The sequence below is a fragment of the Globicephala melas genome, chromosome 13 (assembly GCF_963455315.2).
Source record: "Globicephala melas chromosome 13, mGloMel1.2, whole genome shotgun sequence".
NCBI classification, from domain to species: Eukaryota; Metazoa; Chordata; class Mammalia; order Artiodactyla; family Delphinidae; genus Globicephala; species Globicephala melas.
In genome coordinates, this window is record NC_083326.1 from 73,586,776 (window position 1) to 73,611,677 (window position 24,902).

Sequence of the window (24,902 nt, forward strand, 5' to 3'; positions counted from 1 at the left end):
ATTCCCTATGTGATTTTTTAAAAAACACTAATTTGGTAGATATCGTTTGCATACTATCTTTTGCATCTGTCCCTTCCTTCTGTTACCTCACACCTGGGCTTCGGCAGTAACCTTTATAGCTCTGCAGCTGAAATCCGTCCTGCATGCTTGCACCAGATAACTTTCCCCAAAGATTTTGATATTGCTCCTCTGCTCAAGAACTTTCAATGCTTCCCTATTGTAGTTTCTAATGTATGAACAGGTGGTACTGCAAAGCTCATCTGTAAGCTGGCTGTTCAGAACAGTGGAACAAAGTTTCCCATCAGTGGCACATAACTGCTACTTACCTCAGATCACAAAAGTTTATGTCTATTTCTAAATATAGACTTTATAATCTAGCTACCATAACATAGCTCCAGTCATTGAATTGTAGTTTAGATAATTTAAAACAATGTTTCTAGAGAAAAATGTGCTCACAGTTTCATTTTTGGGAGCCAGGCACACATCCTGGCTTGCAGGGGATTCTCCCTCAAAGCTAAGATAGATGATCCTTACGGCTGTGACAGCAGCTATCTAAATACACCCGCCATTCACAGCTCTCTAAATTCCAATTCCATCATGAAATCTTTATGATGAAATCCTTTCCCCATCATTCTAGCTGAAAGTGATAGCTCTCCTCTGAAGTCTAGACTGCTTGACAGCTATTTCCTCTCTTGTATTGTCTTGTATATTTTATTTCTCATGAGTGTGTCTTATCTCTAATGAGACTGAAAGCTCCTGGAATGGAAAAGCTCTACCCTATAGTCTGTGGCACATAATAAATAGTGAGTACTCATTAAATGGCTACTTGAATAAATGAAGGAATTAATGCCTATTGCTTTCCAGAAGGCAGGCAAGTCAGGAGTCTGGATAATGGCCAATTCTGTTCTACTTCTTCAAAGTATCCTACAGTCCTGATATCAGGAGGCTGCCTTGGGCATGTGTGCTTGAGTCTGCAACAGGAAATGGCCGAAAGCATGAATGAGTCAGTGGAAAATGACCTTGGTTTAACAGCATTAGTTACTGTTTATCACATGCCTATATGAGCCAGGTAATTTGCAAACATATCTCTAATCTTTACAACTATTCTGAGGAAACTGGGGCTCTGAGACATTGTGATGTGACTTTTCCAAATCTCGAAGCTTTTAAGAGATGGAGCCAGGATTCTAAAGCATCTGAACCAAAGTCTCTGATTCCAGAGCAGGTTGAGAAGATGATCTAGAGTGACCTGCCTCACTGGCTGGTCAGGGGAGGATGTGCTTGCCTGGGGAATACTCTGAGGCTTCTTTCTTCCCTTATATTTCCTAAAACTGTTGGATCAAAGGCGATCCCACTAACCTTTCCCAGACCAAGAAGCATTTTTTTCAGTGATCATATGAATAGCTCCCCTCCCAGCTAGTACTTTTGGATCCCAAGTCCATGTTCTTTTGTCATCACCAGGCTGATTCTCAGCTCCTGGAAAAACAACTCAAAGTTTGAGTCAGACACTCCATGTGCTGTTCAAGGATCTTCCCTGCAACACTGTTTATAATAACAAGAAATTATAAACATGAATGCCTATCAACAGCAGAGTGGTTAAATACCACCATATGATGGAGTGCCAGTACCCCGCTGCTGTGAAATGACAGAAGGTTTAAGTATGTTGTTAAAGAGAAAAGGCAACTTACATACACATGTGATTGCACAGGCAAAGAAAATTCATTGAAGGACATTTATGCATTCAGAAAATATTTGTTAAGCATTTTAAGGTATCCAAGAAACTTATTAACAGGGGTTACCTGTGAGGAGTGGGTCTGAGGGAAAAACAGTAACTTGTGCTTTTTGGTAATCTTCTGTACATTTAAAAAAACTCCACAAGCAGTATTCTGTATAAAGTCAAGATAAAAAGAAGTTTGAGAAAACACGTAGAAATATCCAACAGGTACTTGACTAGAAAGGGACAGGGCTGTACAGAACTTATAAGTAACAATTTTTTTCCCTTCTACAAATGAGGATGGCGGTAGGCGCGTCCTACTTTTAGTGCAGGAACTTACTCTAAAACGGGAAAAAAAAAAAACCCCTAGGGCTGATGATAAACCGAATACCGCTTAACCTCTGCGGCCCAGGTCTTCCTACCACGCGATCTGGAGAAGTATTATCTGTAGATGGTGTGCAACTGAAGCCGCGGGAGCTGCTGCTGTCGATCCCAGGGGTGCATCTTACACGCCGGGTCATTCATCTCCCAAGTTCTGCGTCAAGCTGGAAGAGACGCTGAATCTGGAACCACCCACCCAGCTTTACCAACGGGGCAACTTACGCTTCAAGAGGTCACAGGGCTGGGATGTGACTTCGCCCCAGCGCTGACGTCAAGGCCACACTCCTAACACACTACGTCCCGGCTCCTGTCTTGTAAAACTCCGCAGCCTCCAGCCGCCTAGGCGTCCTGTCCACAGCCCCGGGACACGGTGGAGGGCCCGGTGCCAGCACCCCGGAGGCAGCGTCCAGACAGAAGGGAGCGAAGTGTCCGAGTCCCCAGTCCCGAGAAACCGGGAGCTCGGCCTAAGAGCCGCCCCGCCGGTCACTGCCTGCCAGTCTTTCTCTCTCCGCAGCGCTTGCGAGTCTTGAAGATGAAGAAGCGAGTCCGTCCCGGACCACGGCCCGGCTTCTCCGGCACTCTCGGCTTCTTACAGTTAGGTTTCGACCGCAGCTCCGCTCTCCGAGACTTCCGGGCAGGGGGGCGCGGAGGGCTGGCGGCGGCGACGTTCACAGACGGGACGCAGGGAAGACCAGTCAGCGCCCGCGAGACCCTTCCAGAGCGCATGCGCAGTGCGTGAGCGCGGAGAGGGCGCGGCTGGCCGCGACCGCGGCTGCGCAGAGGCGGTGCCAGGCGCTGCGCCTGCGCAGTGGCGGGGCGGGGCGGGAAGGAGGGAGGTGGTGGCAGCGGCGGCGGCTGCTGAAGAGGAGGAGGAGGAGGGGGAGCGGAGGGAGGTGTTTCTGTCAGTTCCGGCTGTTTGTTCGGGAAGTGGATCCGCCGCTGCCGGAGCACCCCGGAGGGAGCTGCGGATCGCGAGGCCAGCACCGACCGCGCCCGCTAGCGCTCGCCTCCCCCGCCCGCCATGGCCCGGGACTACGACCACCTCTTCAAGCTGCTCATTATCGGCGACAGCGGTAAGGGCCGCAGCGGCCGGAGGCGGCGTGGGCCCTGCCGGGCGCGGCCCGCAGGAGCCTCGGGGAGGACAGGCAGTCGGGGAGGTGCCGGCCCGCGCGGGGCGGGCGGGGCGGCCGGCGGCCCCAGGGGCGCGCGGAGAGGCTCCGGGCCGCGCCGAGGTGAGGCTGGGGTGCCGGGCTGCGGAGCAGGGTGCGCGAGGCTTGGGGCTGGGCGCCCGGTCCACTCGCCGCGCCGGTCCCTGCCTCACGTATGACCTTGGTCAAGTCGCGCGATCTCTGGAGTTGGAGAGACCTGGGTTCTAGTCCTGGGGCTACCAGCTTCCTCACTCTGACCTTGGGCGAGTTGTTTCGCCTTTCCGAGCCTCAGTTCCCTCATCTGAGAAGTGGGGACTTGCCTCGGTGGGTGGTGTGAGTATTGGATGAGATACAGCTGGAAAAGTGCTTAGTACTCGACCTGGCAGAAAGTGAGCTCCAGTTAGATGTTAGCTGTTGATGTGTTATCAGTAGCCTTTGTAAGCCTCGGTTTCTTCCTCTGTAAAATGGGCATATTCCCAGAACCTGCCTCATGGGATTCCTGTGAGGTTTAAATGAGGTAAGACGGGTAAAGCACTTTGTGCAGGGCCTGGTACATTCCTGCTGCATTATTACCTCTGTATGGTTCCATTTCCTCATCTGTAAAATGGAATAGTAATAGGATCTACCTCACTGGGCTGATTGAGTATTCAATGAGAGAATGCACACACAGTGTTCAAAACAGATCCGGGCACATAGTGAGTGCTCAGTGTGTGTTTGCTGTTACATACTGTCTGCTGCTAGACGGGTGTTGGAGGTGGGTTGGCCAACATTACAAAAGTGCTTTGACCATTTATACACTCCTGTAGAGTTCCTAGCTCCCTCTCCAGTGCCTAGTGCAGTGCCTCACACTCAGTAGATGCCTAATGTATACTTATTGAATGAATGAATGAATATCAAGTGTCTTAAGATAGGCTGGTTTCTGAGAAAGAGTGGAAGTTTTTTTTTTTAACATTTATTTACTTATTTAGTCTGTGCCAATTCTTAGTTGCGGCAGGTGGGCTCCTTAGTTGCAGCATGGGAATTCTTAGTTGTGGCATGTGTGTGGGCTCTAGTTCCCCGACCAGGGATCGAACCGTGGCCCCCTGCATTGGGAGCGCGGAGTCTTACCCACTGGACCACCAGGGAAGTCCCAGGGTGGAGGGTTTTAGAAGTGTTTGGAGTGTGGCAGGTAAGCAGGTTTATGGGGTGACCAAGGGGTCAGGGAGGCAGGCCCCAGGAGGTTTATGGGAGCATAGCTGAGGTGCTGGGATTTTATGATGGGGAGGGAGGCTTGGGAACGTGCCAGACTTATAGACCAGACCTGAGTTGAGTGTTGGCAGCAGTGTCATGTTACTGGAGGCAGGGGCCAGGTTGGTGGTGGAACCCATGGATTGTTAAGAAAAGAGGGGACCAAATCAAAGGGGTTGTCAGACCCTGATGTGGGAGTGCTGTGACGGTGTCATAGCTAGACCAGGAAGGTGGGTGGGTCGTGGTCTCACCGTGGAGCCGGGTTGGGACGTGGCTGGTGGTTTGGATCAGGTGAAGGGTGGCTGAGGCTTCTGAGGCTGCTGGTGGAAGGGAGAAAAGTTAGGGCTAACTAGGGAGATGAAGAGTAGCTGTGGCTGCGGGAGGAGTTAGAAAGGTGGAGGATGGATTCCTTGTGGTTTGAATGAAAGAAAACCAGACAAGCTATGTAGCCTCGCTCTTGGAGATGGCCTTGGGCATTTCACGGGGTCCTGAGGCTTATGCCTTTCAGGTTTTGATTTCAGCCCTCACCTTGGTTCTGAGGGGCTGGCACCAGGGTGATTTCTCTCCTTTTGGAGTTAAAGTCAGGCTACCATGGTCAAGGTCCCTATCCCTCTGCAAGACATCTGGGGCCTGTGTATTGATATACAAAAATGAAAAGCATAAGCTTAGCCAGAAGATGCACCCTATTGGCTTTTCTCCCTGGTGAAACCCAGGGGATGGTTTTGGCCCCTTTCTCACTGTACATTTTGCATGGTGTATTGATTTTTCACTCAGAAGTTAGGTGTGGGAGAAGACTCGCTGGGTCAAGATTTATGTGACCTGGTTCCTTGTTCAGTCCGAGCGTATAGGACTACGTTGTGTAGAGGAGATGGATGTTTTACAGTTTAATTTCTCCTGACAGTGAGCTGATACTCAAAGCCCGATGCTTATGAGGCTGGGAGATGGTAGCCATGGAAGTTCAAACTAAGCTTTGGCAACTGAGCAAGGAGACTAACATCACGCCCTCCCCTGAACCTGGCTCCTTATGTGATGCTTCCTTAAGGTTTTTCAAACGATTTCATAGACACTCTCTCATTTGATCCTTACACGTTGCCTGTGTGGTTTGTCAAATAAGGAAACTAAGGCTCAGGGTAGCTGACTGTCTTGCCCCAAGTCACACAGCTCTTCAGAGGCAAAGCCAGGAGTTAATGCACATGACGCTTTGTGAGCAGCTGGTGTGGGGCCTGGCACACAGTAGGCCCTCAATGAGTGTAAGTTTCTTTCTGTATAAATCTAGAGCTCTTCTTCCCACTCTGCCACATTGTACACGCTTCTGGAATACAACCCCTCAGCTTTTGCAGCTCTTGTTTGTGCCTAAGATTGTATACTCTCTCTTATGCTCTTCTGACATTGGCTCTGATTTGTAACAGCATTTCGTCCGATCCATGGGGCCAGCCAGACTCATCCTTAGAACCTGGAGGCCGCAGTGGCTGTTGAAGGTCTAATTGAAGCTTTCGACCTCACAGATGAGTGAACTGAGGCTCGGGGGTGCGGTGTGTGTGTGACCTGTCTGATCCTATACAGGGAATTAGTTCCTGAGCCAGGATTAAACCTGAGAACACGTTACTCAAAGGTCTAAGGGTTTCCAACAGTCTAGAACCGAAGCAAAGAGGGATGAGGGAACTAGAGCGCAAGGGAGGAGCACGGCCAAGGGTGGGGGCTTCTATGGAGGCATTTTGAGGACCAGAGCATCTGTGTAGGGCAAGAGGCAGAAGGCAGGGGCAAGAAGGAGTTTGATGCAGGGAGAGCAGTGGTGACTGAGAGTGGGGGGTAAGGTTTTTGCAGAGAGAATCTGTCTCCCTGCTACCAAGAGGCATCAAGGGCCAGGGCCTGTGCTCTCTGCAGGGTTGAGGGTGATGGGGCTGGCCTGTCGGGGTGCGTGCTGGACATGGCCCTTGGAAAGCTGCTGACTTCGGCTGTGGTGAAGGCAGATTGGTACCCGTCACTTCCTCCCCTGGGCGGGTGCTGCAGGGTGGATGGTAGCAGCGTGTGTTCCTAAGGTGGCTTCTTCAGGGGTATTTAGGAAACGGTGTTTCTCTGCATGGGTTTCCCTTCCTTTCAGGGGGGAGAGCAAGGCCAGAGGTGGGTGCTGGCCTGAAGAAGCCATTGACGTGGTGACTGTAGTGGTTTTGAGCAGCTCTGCAGATGAACTTGGGGTGAATGAAGAGCACCCGGAGAGGCCAAGCTGGGGGGACGCTGCTGCTTCACGCAGAGAGTACCCCCCGCCCTTAGACGTATGTGAGTCAGATACCATTTAACTTAAAAAAAGGATGCTGCCGCCCCCCGAAAGTTTGACCACCTCTGCTTGGGCTCTTTTTACTGCTGCAGCTGTAGCGTTGGGTAGCATGGCTGTCTGTGATTGGCATTGGCTTAGTCATAAATTCACTAAACAGTGTTTTGTTGGCCCCTACTGAGTGCTGGGCCCTGCTTCCAGCCCCGTGAACGTGCAGGGCAAGTGGAGCGAGACCTCCTTCCTAGAGGAACTCATGGCCCAGTGGCTCAGACACAAGGTTTTTGCTGAGTAAGCGGGCCAGGAGGCTCCAGGAGGAAGCAAGGAGCCGGCAGGGCCGATGGGATGTTGGCGCTGGTCAGAGCGCCGTGAGGGACTAGCCCAGGACTGGGGCTCTCCTCAGGCTGGGCAGGAAGCCTTGCAGAGGAAGTGGCCCCAGCGCGGCAGGCTGTGGCTGAGCGGCGGGGACCAGGGCTGCGGCACCTGTCTGCTCAGAGCTGCGCCCAGCCTGTCTTCAGGATGGTCAGACCCCGGTTCACTCCATGAGACAAGTTCTTCTGGGCATCGCTGGGCGACTCATCCACTTGGAGAGGTCCCCAGAGGAGATCGTCAGAGAGGACTGCCCAGAGAGGACGCCTGGGTCAGCTGGGAATGGGGCAACGGCAGCTCCCTCTGAGTATCTGGTGAGCGCACGGGTTCCTCCCCACAGCCAGGCACACACACTCAAAGTTCGCTCTTAGCTGGGGGCGTAGGCGTGGGGTCTGAGACCCTGGGTTAAGATCTTCTCTTGTCTAGCTTTGATAGCACTGCTGCTAAGACTCTTGACAGGCATGGGACACAGGAGCCACTTTGGGTTTTTTTGTTCCACTTCCCGAAGCAGATGCAAGAAGACCTCCCAAGCAGCATGTATTGGCAAGAGCTGTGGAGCTCCAGGGTGGACAGCCCTGGATTCAGATCCAGCTCCACGCCCCTGCCGAGGCCCCTAGACCAGCCGTGTAGCTTCTTGGAGCCTCTGATACCTCATCTTAATAGATGCAGCTGGACTTGCAGGAACATCCGAGTGCCGGCCACACGCAGTGCCCTGCATGTGCTAGTGCTTTCCTTCTGTGCTCGGTTGACCCAGCTGGCTTGGGGGGAGGGCAAGGGCGGAGACAGGAGGACACAGGGCACAGGACAGGTGCACCTGGAGGCTAAAGCTGCCGTGTGTTGAAGTAAAGGGAAGCCACCCCTGTGACGGTTCTGCCTGTTCTTGGAACAGGAGAGACTGTGGGAAGTGAAATGGTCTGAGCACCCTGAGCACCCCTGAGCTGAGGGGTGTCAGGCGGGCGCCCCCCTCGCCGCCCATGTAGCCACCCGTGGCATCAGCCGGGGTGAAGGTGGCCGACAGTCGGTTCAAGTTGTCTGCGCCTCACTTTCTTCATGTGCAGAATAGCCCTGAGGATCTCCAGGGTGCTTTGCAGCCATGCAGCCCCTTGTCTCTCACCAAACCGAAGCTCCACATGTGATGTGCATTTTCCAGGGACTGCATTCTAGACACACCTTGGGGCCAGTATCCCTTGGTCGGCCTTCCCCTGCTTCGTGTCCGTCGTTGGGTCTCTTCCTTGGGGTTGCTGGGCCTGGCCCTCACACGGGCCCAGCTCGTGTCTTACACTGAGATGGAGGAAGAGGTCAGAGATCCAAGGGGAGAGGTGTTCTGGTGCAGGCTGGTTGGGGAGGAAGATGGGTGCTGCTCTGCCTCTGAAGAGTTAGGACTCGGGACCATCTCCCTGAAGAGGGGTAGGGGTTAGAGTGGGGACCCGGGCCTCCTCTCATTTCCTGCTTTCTCCCCTGCAGGTGTCGGCAAGAGCAGTTTACTGTTACGTTTTGCAGACAACACTTTCTCAGGTGAGTGTGCCGCTGGGATGCTGCCAGGTGTTTTGGTTTTAACATCCCTTCCCCTGGCGCCAGAACACCCTGGCCTCTGCCTAACGTCAGAAAAGTTCCTCATTCTGATTGCCAGACAGGGGAGGAGGAGGAGGGGGCGTAGGTTAGAAGTCTCTGTGGTCGGTCTTCATCTATCTTGTTCAAAAAAATCCTCCTGCAGGCCCATCCTTTTTCTACTCAGGGTCTTTTTTGTGTCCTAACATTTAAAAAAGAAAGAAAAAGACAAGTTAGGACATGCCTGTATAAAGTGTCAAACAGGAAGGCTCAATACAGTGAAAAAGGAGCACTGCTCCCCACCCCCATCCTGGGTACCCTGGTAGCCTCTGCTCAGTGTGATGTGTCTCTCACTCGACTCCACACGCTGTGGGCCGGTCACTTGCCTTCCCCTCGGCATATCAAGGATCATCCTTGCACGTCTACATGCAGACCTGTGGTACTTTTGAATGGCTGTGCAGCTTCCTGGGCTGTTCAGGGATGCACATTGTTCATAACAGTGTTCTTGATGCGTGCATGCTTTCTAGTTGCCTCTGTTTTAAGTGGTGCTGTATTTCTTGGGACACACTGTGTGTTTATTCTTGCATAAAAGTGGAGTTACTAGGTCAGGGGGTATGTGCTTTTAAAGTTTTCACAGGTACTGCCAGTTCGCCTTTCACAGAAGCTGTACTAAGTTGAAGGGGTCTAAAGAGCCCCTTGTCAATGCTGGTAGGTACTAGGTCTTAGTGGTGTTCATTTTTGCTCAGCTGATAGGCAAAAAGTGCTGCTCGTTCAGTCTTGTGTTTCCCTGATCACTGGTGAAGTGGGGCACATTTTCATTGGTCGAGCACATCAGGTTCAGTGCAGAGGCTTTGGGCTGTCTTGGCCTCTCTGATCGAGGACTGATGTGTGACTACCTCTGGGAATTCCCGTGATGCAATTGAGGGGCGAGCTTCACTTAGGAAGTGATTACGTGGTGGATGCCTCTCTCTTGAGGAAGGGAGAGGTGGGTTTCTCCTCACAGTGGCCCTGCACACCCCTGGTGGCATGACATTGGAAAGAGTTGTCTTCTCTATGTGACCATGAGTGTGACTGAGTCTCAGCTCATCTTTAAAAGTGGGACCGATCCCCATCCCTCCCATGTAGGGTACTGCGAGGATTCCCCAGGACTAAGTAATCTCTCAGTAAACACCAGGGGTTTGTCGTTGTCTCCTGTTCGAGAATGGTGACTAGTGGGCACTTCTCACTGTGCTGGAAAACATTCCTCTTCCTCCTTATGTCCCTCTTACTCCCCCTCCTGTCAGCTCTCAACTCTTGGAGGGTTCTCTTTTGCAACCTCTCTCCTCCTTTCCATTTCTACTACCAGTTCAGACTGCTGTTGATTCTAGCCCGAAGCATTACAGCAGCTCCTGCCCATCCCGTACCAGACTGCTGAGTTTATCTTGCTAATGCATGTCTCTGGCAGGGTTTCCTCTGTTTAAAAACCTCAGCGGTCCTCTCAAGTGAGCAGAGTTCACAGCAAGGTTTCTCCACTGTAGCACCACTGATGCTCTGGGCCCTGTAGCTCTTTGCTGTGGCGACTGTCCTGTGCATTGAAGGATGCTGAGCAGCATCCCTGGGCTCCACCCACTAGATGCCAGCACCCTTCCCCCTCCCAGTTGTGACAGCCGAAAATGTCTCCAGACATTTCCAAGTGTCTTCTGGGGGGTGACTCAACAATCCTCTGTTGAAAACCACTGGCCTTCATAATCTATCTTCAGTTCACCTTTCCAGCTTCCTACCTCATGCTGTCTGTTCATGCTTTTCTGTGTTTTCACTAGCTCGCTCACTTATTCAGCCATCAGCTGTGTATCAGGTGCCCACAGCACTAGGTGCTGGGCTGCTCTCCTTGGTGTAATCCAGTCCCCGCAGAGAGCCAGATGCCGCCTTGTCCTCTGTGCTGCCTCAGTTCTTTTCTTCTGGGTGGGATGTCTTTCCCCCAGCTAATCTCAGCCTTTGAAATCATACCTATTCTTTCAAGCCAGGTCTAAATGTGACTTGCGCCCGAGAGCCTTCCTTGATCTCCACCCCACTTTGAACTTTGACCTTTCCTATCCACTCTACACACTTGATAGAGTCAGTTGTGTGTGTGTCTTGTCTGCGGCACCGGGTCACACTGTCAGCTCCAAATGGAGTGAGAACATGGGCTCTTCTAGCATTCGGGCCTTTGTAAGCCTGGACAGGACTATTCTGTTGCCAAAAATTCTCTTTAACTCCATCTTTCACACAGATGCCCCAAGAGAGCTATTTACAATGCAGCTCTCATGCTTGGATTAAACCCTTCAGTGCCTCCCTGTCACACACAAAAGAGAAAGTCCAAGCTCTTGAAAATGGCACAAAGGCCAAGATCTGGCCTTGCTCACCTCCACCCCGAACCTGCCTCCCTCCGTGTGCTTGACCTCAGGCCACTACCCCCCGCCCCCCCCCCCACACCACTGCTACGTTTGCTGCCATCTCCTCTGCCTGGAGCAGTGTTTTTCAAATTGCAGGGTGGGACTTAGTTTTATTTTTCTAGTTTTTATTGGAGTATAGCTGATTTACACTGTTGTGTTATTTTCTGCTGTACAGCAAAGTGAATCAGTTATACAAATACATATATCCACTCTTTTTTGGATTCTTTTCCCATACAGAGTATTACAGAGTAGTTTCCTGTTATATATATATAATAGGTTCTTATTAGTGATCTGTTTTATTTGTATATAGATATATATATTTTACATATAGTAGTGTGCATATGACTTATGTTTCAGGAAGTTAATTTTGTGGGTCATTTAAAATGTTTGGACTAGAAAAGAGAAGCCCGGAATGCATCATAGGCTCCCACCGTTCCCAGGCCACAGTGAATGCGTCCATGCCACGGCCACTCTAGTAGAGGGGCATGTCCCCTCCCCCCAGTCACGTCCCCTGTTTTATTTTCTCTGTGGCACCCGTTGCTCTTGAAATTGTCTTCTTTATCACTGTTTCATTGTATCCTGTCTGTTGCCCTCACCTTGGGGCTCGGACTTTGTCTTTTTTGTTCAGGGCTGTGTCCTCCAGGCACTTGGAGTGAGCGGGGCGGGACAGTGGAGCCCAGGGTCACCTGTGCCATTTAGGGCGTGGTCTGACCAGGGCGGCCTGTGGGCCCTGCTAACATCTGTGTGTGTGCAGGCAGTTACATCACCACGATCGGAGTGGATTTTAAGATTCGGACTGTGGAGATCAACGGGGAGAAAGTGAAGCTGCAGATCTGGGACACGGCCGGGCAGGAGCGCTTCCGCACCATCACCTCCACGTGAGTCAGGCCAGCCCCGCTCCTGCTCAGACCCCTTGCCACCGACATTCAGACACAGTTGAGCCACTAGTGCCGGGTCACGATAGAAATGCCACTGGGGCGGGCCCCCGCGACTGTTGGGAGGTGAGCTCCTTGCCGGCTGCAGTGGGTGGCGTCAAGTGGGGTCCTTCCTCTTCCTGAGGCTGCAAGAAGAGGAGGGGGCGTGGTGGGACAGCGTGCGCCAGTCCGCTGACCCTCTGGCCTTTGGTTCCTTTGTCTTTAAAATGGGGTAGCAGTGGTGATGTTGGCTTTGCCAGGTGGTGAAACACTTAGGCAATGACAGTGCTCTTGTTAGGTGTCAGCTGTGACAGCTGGGGTCGTGAGGTCAGCCGTGCAGGCTCCCGTCACCACCCTGACTTCCGGGAGGGGGCTTCCCTCTGCTGGGAGGCCTGGAAGGAGCACTGGTAGGTAGGAGGCCGTTGGGTGGCCCCTCCTCCCCAAAGCTGTCTACTGGGAACCCAGCTCATGCTGAGGGCTGTCCTCCTTTGCTGCTGCAGTACCTTTGTAATTCTTAGCTGTAAACAGGAGGAAAACCTAGCTGGAGCGCCAGACAGCAGGGGTCCTGTGGAGTGGCTGTTGGTTAATGGAACAGGTTCCAGGAAAGAGCAGGGCTATGAAGGCAGACACTTGGGAATTTACATTTTTGCTCTGCTGTGTGACCTTGGGCAAGTTGCCTAAACTCTATGCTTCAGTTTCCCAGGGGGCTTGTCTTTGGGATTTGCTTTAATGCCAAGTCCAGTGTGCTTGGGGACATCCACGTGTGAACATGGATGATGCCATTGAGCTCCCTGCAGCTGGTACTCTCATCATCCCTGTTTTACAAACGAGGGAGCTTCCGAGGGGGTCCTGCTCCCTGTGATGGGCAGCGCCTGCACTCCACACTGGGGTGTGTGCAGAGCAGGAGCCAGCGCCTGGCCTGGAGTAGTCGCTTCTTCCATCGGCCTCTCCTTTGCCTCCCCCAGCAGAGCCTGTGTGAGTGGGGCTCTTGGGAAGGCACGAGGGAGTGTCGTCTCCTCCCGGCAGGGTGAAAATGGGGCAGACCCCCGGCTGGCCACCCATCTAAGAGGTGGCTCAGGATCTGAGGGGTGGGAAGTGTGAGGGTCGAAGAGCCCCCACGGTGGTGGCTGGGAGTGTCGGGGTGTCCAGGGGTGCCAGCTGGGTGGATGGGTGGCCCTGGTCAAGGGGCTTCAAGGGGCCAGAGCCTGAGCAGGCCGGGGGCGGGCTTCTGTCACTGGGCCAGCCCTGTGGTGAGCACACGAGCCAGGATCTGTGACTCCCTGAGACCCCGGGGGTCCCCAGTCCTGGGGGCTGCCCAAGGCAGGTCTCTGCAACTACTTCCCGATGAGCTGCCTGAGCCCCCTTGTGTCTTGGTAGCTGACAATGAGGCCTCAGCTAAGGAGGGCAGCTGGGGTCAGGGGGTCCTTGGGGTAGGACAGACATCATGAGCTTTGGGCAGCCCAAGCATCTAGGCCTGAATAAGACCAAGACCTCTTGTCGGGGTCGGGAGGAACGGGCACTGACCCCCAGATATCCTTACTCTGGGCTGGGACTGTCGCCAAGGACCTTACCTGCTTCATTTCATTTAATCCTGATAAAAAGTCCTGTGATTATCTCCAGTTTACAGACAAGAAAACTGAGGCCCAGAGAGGGTGAAGTAACCTAGCTTGCTTGGTTAGGAGTTGAACTGAGGTCTGGCTGATGCCGAAGCTCTTGCCTTTAACTGGTCCACAGCTCTGCTCTCTGCTGGCCCTCCACCGCCACGGGACTGGGGCCGGGGCTGAGGCAGACGGCAGATGCTCTGGTGCCTCCTGTGGGTTAAAACCAGTCAGGGAATTCAGGGCATCTGAGGATACTGGGCCTGTGGCCACAAGAAATGCTCCAGGCAGGGCAGTGGGGCGGGGGAGCCTGAGCCCTTTCAGCAGAGAAGCACGGCCCTGCCTGGCCGGCCATCCTGAGGTCAGCTCCTTCCAGGGCATCGGGAAGAGGGTGAACTGCCTCACTCATCCTCTGGGGGAGAACTCTGCTGCCTGCAGGCAATCTGGGTTTGCACGGGAAGGGGGAGTGCCGCACGCCAGTCGGCCTGCCTGCGGGCTGAGGGAAGGAGTCTGGAGTTTGTTTCAGGAGTTTGTTCTCTTCCAAGGATTGGGGCAATCAGGGGGCAATAACGTGGCCTTTTCTGATTCAGGGCATTAAAAGAGAAACTAAAATTGCATCCTGTTAGCCTGCTGAGAACACCCTGTTGTCCCCCTCACTGTTCCTTGCCTCCTGGTGGCTGGGGTTCACTGACCCTGAGCTGTGGCTGGGGGCATGGGCTGGGGTGGGGTGCTGAGGGCAGAGGGCGAGGCGGAGGCAGGGAAGCCCCTTCCGTACCTGGCCCTGGGCTCAGACCCAGGCTGTGGCTTGCAGCAGTTCACTCCACTCAGCCTTACATCCTCACTGGTGACGTGGTGACCCTCCTGTCTTGTACCAGGTGTGGCAAAGATCAGTAAGGTCGTGGGTGTGAAGCACCGGCGCTGTGCTGGCATAGAGCCAAGTTGTGGCGCGTGGACGTGATGACTGATGGAGGAGGAGGTGGAAGCCCAGCACACCGGTGCCCTCCTCGCCCGAGCTCTGAGCTCCGGACTGGTTCTCTCGGGTGACACCCCCTTGCCTGGGTCCCAGAGAAGGCGGAGGGTCCCGGGGAGCAGTGGGGGCTTGTGCTGGGGCCGCGGCTGTAGGTATTTCTTGGCATCTTCAACTGTCTTCAGCAAAGGAGGGTCTGGAAACACAGTCCACTGCTCGCATGTCCTTTGTTGGAGGGGGACAATCATCTGTCCTCACCGGTTCCCGGCATGCTCTCCTGCACCTGCTCAGGTGGGTGTCCACCAGGTGGACCCAGGTGATGACCTGGTGCTCTAGGGGGCAGGGAGGGGCAGGGCCTGGATGGCTTGATTGTTCGGGCTCCCCAGGGCAGGGCGCTGTGTCCCCAGGAAGGCAGAGCTGCGGGCAGATGAAGCTCCTGGGGGATGTCAGCGGGTGTCTGAGGGTGGAGAGCCAGGGTCGTGAGAGAGGCTGGGCTTTTCTCACTGCCTTGGTGGCCGGCCTGGGGAAGCTGCTATCGCTGCTGCCTGCCATGCTGTCACTTGGTTTTCTTCCATCTGTGTCGGGGGCCCAGATTGTCACTGAAGGAATAGTAATAGTGATAATAAAGAGCTGGCCCTTGTGGAAATATGTATTATCTCCTTAGTCCTCACAACCACCCCAAGAGTCCTAGTACCCCCATTTTACAGTTGAGGAAACCGAGGTGCCATGAGGTGCACGCAGTAACCTTCCCAGGGCCCCACAGCCTTTCATAGATGGAGCTCGTCTGACCTGTGTCCTGTGATCGGGCCTCGACTGTGAGGGGTCAGCCAGAGTGCTGACGGGCAGGCAGGTGAGAGCACAGCTGCACCTGCCAGCCTGGCCGGCCCCATCCTCGTGCAGCCTGTGGTGCCTCAGAACCACCACCTGGGAGGGGCTGCTTTCCTACGGGCTTGGGGCCCTGATGAGCCCCGGGAGGGCAGAGGCGCTATGGGCTGGGTCGGGGGGGAGTCCCCGTCTACCCGTGAGCACGGCCTGTTGCAGGCAGTGGTTCTTACCCTCGTTGTTCTCAGAAACCCCTGGTGAGTGAGAATCTCTGCAGCGCTGGGTGATGTGACGTGTCAGGGTAAGGGGTGTCACCTGGCCACTGGGTCAGTGAAGGCTCTCTGGAGAAGTGTGAGGCTCTGTCCTCCTCTTCCTTCCAGGGTTGATGTCCTCCATCTGTCCTCCTGAACCATGTGAGTGAAGGGGGATGTGGCGTCTGGAGAGGAATGTTCACATCCTCCTGCCTTGCAGACCTTCCAGCTGACCGTAGGCGCCGGGGTCTGTGCTTTTGGATGCGTCCTGATGCCCAGGTCATTTCCATGCCCTACCTGCCCCCCGGCCTGGATGAGCCTGGAGTGGCAGGAGGGGAGGTGCCCACCTGCCCCTAGGGGAGTGAGAACAGACCTTGGCAGGCTTCACAAGTGGTGCGTGTTCTTGGAATGGCATTTTACTATGACAGATTTGAGGACAGAAAAAAGTTTTGAATGTTAAAAAGAGGACAGTGGTAATATGATGTCAAATGCAAACATCGCCTGAATTTTAAAAATAAAACAACTTCAAAGAAGTTTCAAGCTGTTGGCAGCCTCTGAACGATTTGGTTGGCCACCGCAGGGCCGAGCGCTCCCCATTTACCGTGCCTGGGGAGCAGCATGAGCAGCAGTGCTGCCGGCGGCCTACCTGCTGGCTGGGCTCTGGATGTCCAGCCGAGGCCGGAGGGAGAGGAGACACCAGGCGTGCTGGGGGAAAGCACTCGCCCCCTCGCCGTTTCCCAGCCGCTGTCTGGATGCGGGCAGGCGGGTCCTGCGAAGGGGCTACTCTTGTTTAGGCTGAAGCTCTGACGCAGACCCTGGCCCTACAGATATTATCGGGGGACTCACGGGGTGATCGTGGTCTATGACGTCACCAGCGCCGAATCCTTTGTCAACGTCAAGCGGTGGCTTCACGAAATCAACCAGAACTGTGATGACGTGTGCCGGATACTAGGTGAGGCTGGACCCAGCAGGGTAGACAGTGGGATGGAGGGTGGCAGGGCGTTCCCACGGGGCTGGGCTGACCCTGCTTTGCCTTGAAGTGGGGAATAAGAATGACGACCCTGAGCGGAAGGTGGTGGAGACAGAAGACGCCTACAAATTCGCCGGGCAGATGGGGATCCAGTTGTTTGAGACCAGCGCCAAGGAGAATGTCAACGTGGAAGAGGTGAGGCCTGTGCCGGAGGGGCAGGGGGTGAGCACGGCCCAGCTCTGCTCCACCACCATGGCCTCCTTGCCCCACCCTGGCCTGCCCGGGGCATCCAGGTGGCCGACAGAAAACATCACAGTAACGGCTGTTGAATGAGTGCCTCCTGTGTGTGCCAGGCCTTGTGCTAGGCTCTTTACAGGTGCCACCTCATATCTCACCAGTGCTCTGAGGTAAATTAGTCCCATGTTTCAAATGGGAAACAGGTTCCAGCTCGTGAGAAGCTGAGTCAAACTATGACGTGCTCCACACCACAGCCGTGCACAGTGTCCACTCAGTCCTCTGCCTCCCCGTCCCTCCCCACTGTCACCTCTTCCTGCTCTCTGGCTTTCCTTGGGGCCTTGGCCTCCTGTAGAGACCAGCTAGCTTTCCTGTGGCCTCCAGAGCTTGCTTGGGTGGGTGTCCGGGCGAGCCCCCAAAGGCATCTGGGGAGGCACATCCCCTCAGACTGGCTGGGCCTCTAGACCGGCGCAGCCTCCTGTCACTTAATGCTGCAGCTGCTGGAAAGCGCTTGTGAGTCTTTGGAGAAAAGCAGGACCTTTTGCCACAAGCCCAGGCTGGCTGCCCTCATGGCTTCAGGAGGGTCCTGCCTGTGGGGTGTGGAGCCCAGGGGCGCCAGATCCCACTGCATCCTGGGCTCGGGCTGCCTGATTGCAGGGACCCCGGGCGCCTGCGTCAGGCTAGGGTCACAGTGTGGGCTTTTCCACTTAGGGGCCTGTGGCGGGGCCCTGAGTCCTCTCCACGCTCCACTGTTGCTTGTGTAGATTGGGGTGGGGTGAGAGCCTCTGCCTCCCGGGTTGCGGGAATGAGTGAAGCAAATTATGTCACATACTTGCTACCTTTCCCAGAAGTGGAGGAGAGCTGTGGGGTGGTCCGAGGAAGGTTCTAGGCAGGGTGTGCAGGGAGGTAGCGTGGAGCGGGCAGGCTCTGGGTGCTTCTGGTCCATCGCAGGGGCACCTTTATCTGTGTTGTCTGGAGTCCAACTGAAGGAAAGGAGTTCTTTCTTCTTTAAGAGAAAGACTGGAAAACCCCTTCCCTGAGACGTAGCTCAAAGGTCTTTGATGTTGTTCCTCTTTGACCTTTATAATTCACCACCTCCTTCTAGATAGGGTTTGAAGATACACATACAAAAAAAACTCACCTGTAGAACTAGAAAGCTGGGCCTGGGGAGGCAGGGAGTTGGCCACGCTGTGATGGGGCCTCCACGCTGGTCTGAGGCCTGCCCTGCCTCCTTCACCCTCACAGATGTTCAACTGCATCACAGAGCTGGTCCTCCGAGCAAAGAAAGACAACTTAGCGAAACAGCAGCAGCAACAACAGAACGATGTGGTGAAGCTCACGAAGAACAGTAAACGAAAGAAACGCTGCTGCTAATGCCCCCAGCCCACTGCAGAGACTGCACTGCGGCCACTCCCCCTGCCCCAGGCCAGGGGGCTCCTCTCCTGGGGGACACTGTTTCGTGCCGTTATTTAAAGAATTCTCTCCACGTTTTTGTACCGGGAGGCGCCATCGGCACTTCCTCCCCTCCCCCATCGAGTGCCAAGAAGGTGTTGGACAGCCTGCCCTTCCCTTCTGGCGCCCCTGCCCCCCGGCCAAGGCGCCTGGGCCCGGCGAGGACGCTGCCAGCCAAGCGGACTGATTAACCGGAGTTTGTACATAATGTATATTGCTTTAACCAGCGCATCACCCTTGTCCTGCTCTGGCTCTTGCCTCCCTAATGCCAGCCTGCTGCGACACCCCCTCCCCACCCAACCCCAACTTACTGCCAGCAGCTTCCTGAGGGGACAGGATTACATGCTAGACATACCTTTTGCCAACCTGGGCTGGTGAAGTGGGCTCCACGTGACTCGTTCTCTCCTGCTGTCGGTGTCTGTCCCTGGCATGTAGGGGCTCACCCCTGTTCAGGGCCTCTGCCGGCCCAGCTCCCTCCCCTCTCCATCCCATCCTGTAACCATTCTGGCAGCTGAGGAAACCTGGCCTTGAAGTGGGCCTGGGGTTCCCATCAGAGGCCTGGCCCTTCATTTCCACAGGAGTCACTCCTGCCCTTTGGCCAACGGATTTCTTGTCCTGCCTTCCAGATGCCTCTGAGCTACAAACCCAAGGGAGCCGTGGCTTCTAATTTATATACCAACCTGTTTTGGTTCCAACAGAAAGGTAGGGGTGTGTTTGTGCAGGGATGGGCTTGCAGGGGGACTAAGGAGCATCATTTTAACAGATAAAGAAAAATGAAGCCAAATCAAATGAATTAAGTTCCTCATACTCTTTTTCTCTTACTGAGGTTTGGTTGGCACAGCATCAAAAGTTGTGGCCGCCCAACTTTGGGTCCAGTGTTTTTAGAAAAACTGAATGGCTTCCTGTCATCATGGAGCCGGGCTCTTGGCCGAGCGGCTCTGCCTTCCCGGTGGTTTGCTGGTGGGAAAGGAGGGGCCTTCCACCCCGGTCTCTGTCGGCCCAGGGCCTCCCGCTGAGTCGTGGGTCTCCGATGCAGCCCCAGGCACCTTTGAGTGTGGGGAGTGGGTGCCAGGGGCCGCTGGGCTGTGGGGACAATGTCTCTGAGCTGCATGCAGGTAGCCTTGGATCACTGACAGGACTGTTTTAGTACAAAGGTAGCATGAGGATTTCTTAGTGAATGGGAAGGAATGGCCGCTGGGGCTGGGAGCCAGCTCTGACCCACCGTGGTGCCCTGGAGGAGAAACCAGGGTCGTCTGCACTTGATGACTGTCACCGCCACCCCCTCGAGACGCTTCATTCACCTTTCCTCTAAAAGGATCACGTAACCTGGGAATAATTTATTTCAACACCATGATGTGTTTTACGAGATTTCCTTTCCTAGGTGATTTCCAGGCCAAGCCCTGATTGGACAATCACATCACAGATCTCACTGCACATTTTCCATGTCACTGTTGATGGGTTTTCAATCAGTAAAAAACTGGGGGTTTCTTGTGTCCTGTCTCTCCACTTCCCCAAACGCCAAAAGCCCATAGTTCTGTGTGACAGGCCTTCACTTTGGAGCCACAGGATGAGGTGGGAGCGCTGGGCCTGGGAAGGCGGTGCTGTGGGGGTGACAGCAGGTAGCCCTGTCTGGTTGGGGTGCTGAGAGCCACAGCATGGTCTCCATCCTCAGGACCGTCCTGGTGACCACAGGTCCCGTGGAGGGTGTGGAGAGCTCAGGCCTCCTGGGTGGGCCACAGCTCGGCTCTGAGGTGACACTGGTGTGGCAGTGCTTGCAAATTCAAGCAGCAAGAGGAGGGGGTCCTGGAAGTTTCCAGCCCAGGCTAGAAGCCACCGTGGCTTCTGGCAACTGGACATCCAGACCCAGGTGGTGGGGTGATTTGGTGATGACAGTGTGCCTGTCCCGCTGAGTGTCACACACATGAATGGGGGGTGGGGGAGGGGGAATTCAGGGCTGGACCGGCATCCTGGTGGACCTGATGTGAAATTCCTGTTGAACAACAAAACTTTTAAATGGTTTGCTAGGATTATTTCTGTATTGAAAGTTTCTAATTATGCTTTTTAAAAAAATACTAAAAATAAAGGTTCAAGCTGCCAGATTTTCTTCCAGGGTCTGTTTCCTCTCCTCCAGCTGTGCTCTGGGTGGGCCTGGCTGCTTCCCACCCATTGTGTCCAGCTCTTGTTTGTTCTGGTCTGAGTCCTGCACAGGTGCCCATCAAGGCTCAGGGATGCTTTCAGAAGCCAAGTTTGTTTTCTCCATGAAAGGTGGGTCCAGGTTGAGCTTCCCCTCTGGCCGGGAGCACATGTGGTAAGATGCCAGGGGAAATGCCATGTTTATTCTCCGTGTGCCCAGAAGGATGCAGCGGAAGCTTTGCCTACAGTGATTTCTTTCTGCCTCAGAGTTTCTGCCAAGCTGTTGGATCTGCTCACGGCTTGGTAAGCGGTGCTGGCAGGGCCTGCCTGTAGCTGGGCAGCTGCGGCGCTGGCAGGGAGCCCGGGGCCAGGGTGGGCGTAGACATGGTGCCTTGGGTCACTGCTCACAAAACAACTGTCACTGATGGGCTGCCTCCACTCTCCAGGGGAGGTGCCTTTTCCTGGCTGAATCCACTGATTTTGCACCAACGTATGAGGTGACCTCCCAGGTGCATGGGTGACTCACTATCACTGCCTTTTCACAGCCAGCCAGCCAGCGGTTCGAAAACGTAAAGCTGCATTCTGCCCAAACACCCCCTCTAGGTACCCAGTGACTGAGGCGAGAAGCTCTGTAGAAATTCATTTTATTCTTGAGACTATTTTCAAAAGAAGCAGTGGTGTGCTGTTTTTCTAAAAATATGCCTTTATAGATTCATATATAATATGTATATTATAAAATCCATACATGTATTTACATGATTGCTACATACAAAATTACAGCACTGTGGTATGTACATATCTATAGGTACATTCTTTCCACTCATCCCTGCTGTGCTTTTCCCTTGTGAGGGAGACGAGCCTTTGTAAAGCGGCTTGCGGGCTGGCTCAGTCCGGGTGCCTCTGAGTCAGGGCCTCAGCAGAGAAGGTGAAGGATCAGGAGTCGGGTCGCCGGGTTGGTCCTTCTGTGGGCCTGGTGGGCAGCATGTGGAGGCGTCCACCCCGTGGTGCCAAAACTGCCCTTGAGGTGGAATGGCTGACCACAGACCCCTCTGGAGCCATTCTGTGGCCTGGACTTGCTTGGCCGAGCCAAGAACTTGTACTAGGTAAGGGGTGCCAGGGGCCTGTGGGAGGAGCAGACCCCTCTCAGCCCTGGCGCCAGGAAGGGGAGAGGGCTGAGGGCTAAGCCTCCAGCGGGCCCTGTTGAGGAGGAAGGCCTGCACTGGAGGGGGTGGGGGAGGGAGGGCAGCCGTGGCAGGGGCTGGGGCAGGCCCTTCTCCCTCTTAGGCTCCGGGTGGCCTCAGCCAAGCCCCGGCAGGGCCCGCTGTGGCCGAGTGCGAGCGTAGCCCTAGCCGTCAGGCCCCACAGGCTGGGGCTCCTGGCCCGTAGGTGCTCCAGCAGAGGTGCATGCACGCGGGTGAGGGGCCGCTTCCTCCCTGGGCCAGGCGTTGCTGGAGGGTGGGGTTCAGGCTGGGGCCTGGTGCCCTGCAGGACTAGGCCCCCATGGCTCAGACCAGCTGGGGGCAGCCAGGGCCTCCTGAGGCATGCAGAAAAGGCCTCCATTTCTTCCGTTCCCCGTATTCCAAAGCAGAAGGGCAACGGTGCTTGGGGTTGGGCACGGGAGTCATTGAGGGGTAGGCGGGGTGGGTTGTGATCCATCAGGTCTGAGCAGCAAAGCCCAACCAAGGGGCCACTCTGGAGGCAGTCCGAGCCCTGCTCAACAGCAGCGGATCCCAGGGAAGCCCAGGCTGGGTGTGGCCAGGCAGTGGGGACAAGGCTCCTGCCCATCCCTCTGTTGAGAGCAGCCTTCTGAGGCCGAGTGGGCCCTCCTGGACGACTTGGCCCCTGTGTGGGTGGGCAGCGCGGCTGCTGAGCCTGGCCCGGGGGTGGGGTCTGGTGTGCACACATGGTGCACTGCTCACATGCCCCCTTTTCAGTCGCCTCCAGTGCACCCATCCTTGCTGGCCTGACTCCTCCCAGTTTAAATTTTCCTGAAGAATGAGAAGAGCCGTTTGCCTTCAGCGGTGCTGGGCTCATCGCCACGCCCCGAGCCGTGGGCCCTGGAGAGGGCAGCAGCAGGCCGGCTCTGTTCCTTCAGGTGCGTGTCCATCAGCTGTCGGTCAATGACCCTGTGCATGTCATCCTGCAGAGGGCAGAGCGGAGGGGGCTGAGCAGCTCTGACCCGGCGCTGCGGGTGGGCGGGGAGGTGGCAAATGTAGGAAGCACGAGAGATGAGGATGAGGGATGAGATGAGTGAGCGGCTGCAGCCACGGCTGCCCCGATGCGACCAAGCAAGCAGCAAGTGTGGATGCAGTGCGGGGACACAACAGTAGCCACGCGGCACCTCCAGTCTCCTCAGAGCTTGGGCTGGCTTCTCACTAATATTACTCCCTCGGCTGACCCCGCAGACCAGGTGTGTCTCTGTGGGCCCAGAGGATGGCCGCAGCTGATACTTGCCTGTCTGCCTCTCCACCCAGCCTGCCAGCCCACACCAGTGCTCAGCCTTGCCTGTGACCGGCCCTCTCTGTCCTGCTTCCTGTGTCCCCTTGGGTCTGGGTGGGCACCTCTCACTTGGTACCCACCCCCCACCAAACCCTGGGGTGGCCTCAGCTTGCCAGCTCTCCAGCCTAACATCCTGGCCACAGGGGGCTTTTCCTGCCCCTTCATCCCCTTCAAATTATTACCAGCCTGAACTGCTGATGCCCATGCACTCCTGGCAGGCCCACGTGTGAGGTCACAGGCTCCCTGGTGCCGTCCTCGCTGACCACCAACCACGCGCTCGGCCCCCAGTGGCAGAGGCCAGGGGCCATCACCATCTTCGGGGCTTGTCTTGCTCCAACTTACGCCCACTTCCTTGGCTTCTTCAATGGGGTAGCACCTTTCCCCTCCGGTGTGTTAAAGTTGCATAGAAAACTCCCTCTTCTCCCTGACTTCGCCTTACGGAACATCAGCTTTTACGCCACGGAGTGGCTAACGGACGGAGCAGCTCCACTCTGCATTCTACTTGCTAGATTCTGAGTCTGTGCAAGATTCCATTTGATAAAGGCGTTCCGCCACTAACACATTATGAAAACTATTGGTTTAGAATCAAAAGCAGCCCTGTCTAGTAACATCAGCCGGAAACACAAGCATCTGCCTGATTCCTTCACCCTGAACCCGATGGGCTCTGGGATGTCCTGGTGAAAAGACCGAGCCTTGGGCCGAATGCTGGAGTGAATCAGCTGCTCGTGTCTGTTCCTGCACAGGACTGTGAGGCCTGCTTTCGGGCTGGGCGTTTCCTGAGGTCGGGGAAGATGACCTCAGCGGCCCAGAGCAGCTGCTCACTTGGTGAGCACAGGAAGTGGGCTGGCTGGGCCCCACTCCCAGCTTGACCAGCTTGTCCACCACTCCTACATACTCACCTAATCTCTCACCAGTCACTCAAATGTCTTTGCAAGTTTCAGTGTGAAACAAAGGGACTTTCCTGACCAGGTCACCAGGTGGCGGCGGGTGTGGACCCCTTGCTCACGTCCTGCTCTCCTGCCTTCCTCCCCTCTTCATATTCAACTTCCTACCTACACCTCTCCTCCTCCTCCTCACAAAAATGAGATATAGTCCCTACTTTGAAGGTCCCCGTGTCGTGTCAAATCCTCAGCACAGTGCCCTGTACTTGGGAAGTGCTCCATAAAAATCTATGTTGTTAAGTGTTCTCTGGTACATTGCAAACTGCATTTTTTTTATACTTTAAGATTTATCAAGATAATTCCGTGAAATATATCAGTTCAAAACTTCGTACACACACATGCATGAGCTGCTTATAATTCCATGCCGGCCGTTACTTCTATAAAACAACCCATTTATGAGGAGGTGGAACCAAGAAACCAGGGCCAGACGGGTCAGCCTGTCAGTACTGGGCCACCTGCTGCCGCGCTCACCGGATGTGACAGTGGAAGGAGGAGGGAGGCCAGGGCTCGATCGATGGCATGGCACGCTGTACGGAGATGACGCCGGCACCGACACACAACACGGTGGACCACAAGGGAGGCGGCAGGGGCGAGACTGCGATGGTGGCAGGGAAGAGGGTGGGGGGATGAGGGCTCAATCTCACCTCAAAGGCAGGAGGGGTGTACAACTAAAGCTGTTGATACGGGAACTGAGAAAGGCCACTAGATCAGAAACCAAAGGAGCCAGATAGTAAAAAGCCCTGAGGAAGCAAACTGTAGCCGAGAGAAAAGAGAGAAGAACAGGGGCGGTGAGCCAGGAAACAGCAGCTGGCTTTGGGGCAGGAGGCAGGGAGCCAGGGAGCAGCTCTCTAGGGGGGAAGCCAGTGCTCCCGCGGCCAGCCCGGCAGGGCCCTGGAGGGACAGTCACTTCTAACCTGCCTTCCATGTGGGGCTTGCCTGGGAAAGCCCAAGGGGACTTTTCATCTATCTGGTTAGGATTTCTTGGGGAGAAACAAGAATGGTTACACCCACATTCTGAAGTTGTACTACCCTAACCTCATTAACAAAAAGCAAGTAT

At 54.9% G+C, this 24,902-nt stretch overlaps 2 protein-coding genes across 5 annotated transcripts in view; one reads left to right on the forward strand and one right to left on the reverse strand.

The window, feature by feature from the left end:
* Positions 1-2,962: 2,962 nt before the first annotated feature.
* On the forward strand, positions 2,963-20,376 carry RAB35 (RAB35, member RAS oncogene family). 2 transcript variants are annotated; one of them, XM_030860528.2, is made up of 6 exons: positions 2,963-3,165; positions 8,570-8,620; positions 11,819-11,942; positions 16,444-16,568; positions 16,657-16,781; positions 18,066-20,376. In XM_030860528.2, exons 1-6 carry the CDS (start codon positions 3,114-3,116, stop codon positions 18,192-18,194), a joined length of 606 nt encoding a protein of 201 aa, XP_030716388.1. In that variant the 5' UTR covers positions 2,963-3,113; the 3' UTR covers positions 18,195-20,376. The 2 variants fall into 2 exon arrangements, with proteins under 2 accessions (XP_030716388.1, XP_030716389.1); XM_030860529.3 differs by lacking the exon at positions 16,657-16,781.
* A 663-nt stretch (positions 20,377-21,039) lies between these two features.
* Positions 21,040-24,902, reverse strand: part of LOC115855349 (BICD family-like cargo adapter 1) — a 96,617-nt gene continuing 92,754 nt past the window's right edge. For 2 of the 3 annotated variants that reach the window (XM_030860526.2, XM_030860524.2), the window contains one exon: positions 21,040-22,545. In XM_030860526.2, coding sequence (XP_030716386.2) covers positions 22,384-22,545 — 162 coding nt within the window. In that variant the 3' untranslated portion in view covers positions 21,040-22,383. Of the gene's footprint in view, positions 22,546-24,489; positions 24,599-24,902 lie in introns of all 3 variants that reach the window. The other variant, XR_009566330.1, reaches the window with a different exon arrangement.

Bases quoted from the DNA above. Each gene is read 5' to 3' on its own strand.
- RAB35 (XM_030860528.2), top strand. From the start codon at position 3,114: ATGGCCCGGGACTACGACCACCTCTTCAAGCTGCTCATTATCGGCGAC. The intron at 11,943-16,443 runs GTGAGTCAGGCC...CTGGCCCTACAG, and splicing joins TTCCGCACCATCACCTCCAC to ATATTATCGGGGGACTCACG. The intron at 16,782-18,065 runs GTGAGGCCTGTG...TCACCCTCACAG, and splicing joins AGAATGTCAACGTGGAAGAG to ATGTTCAACTGCATCACAGA.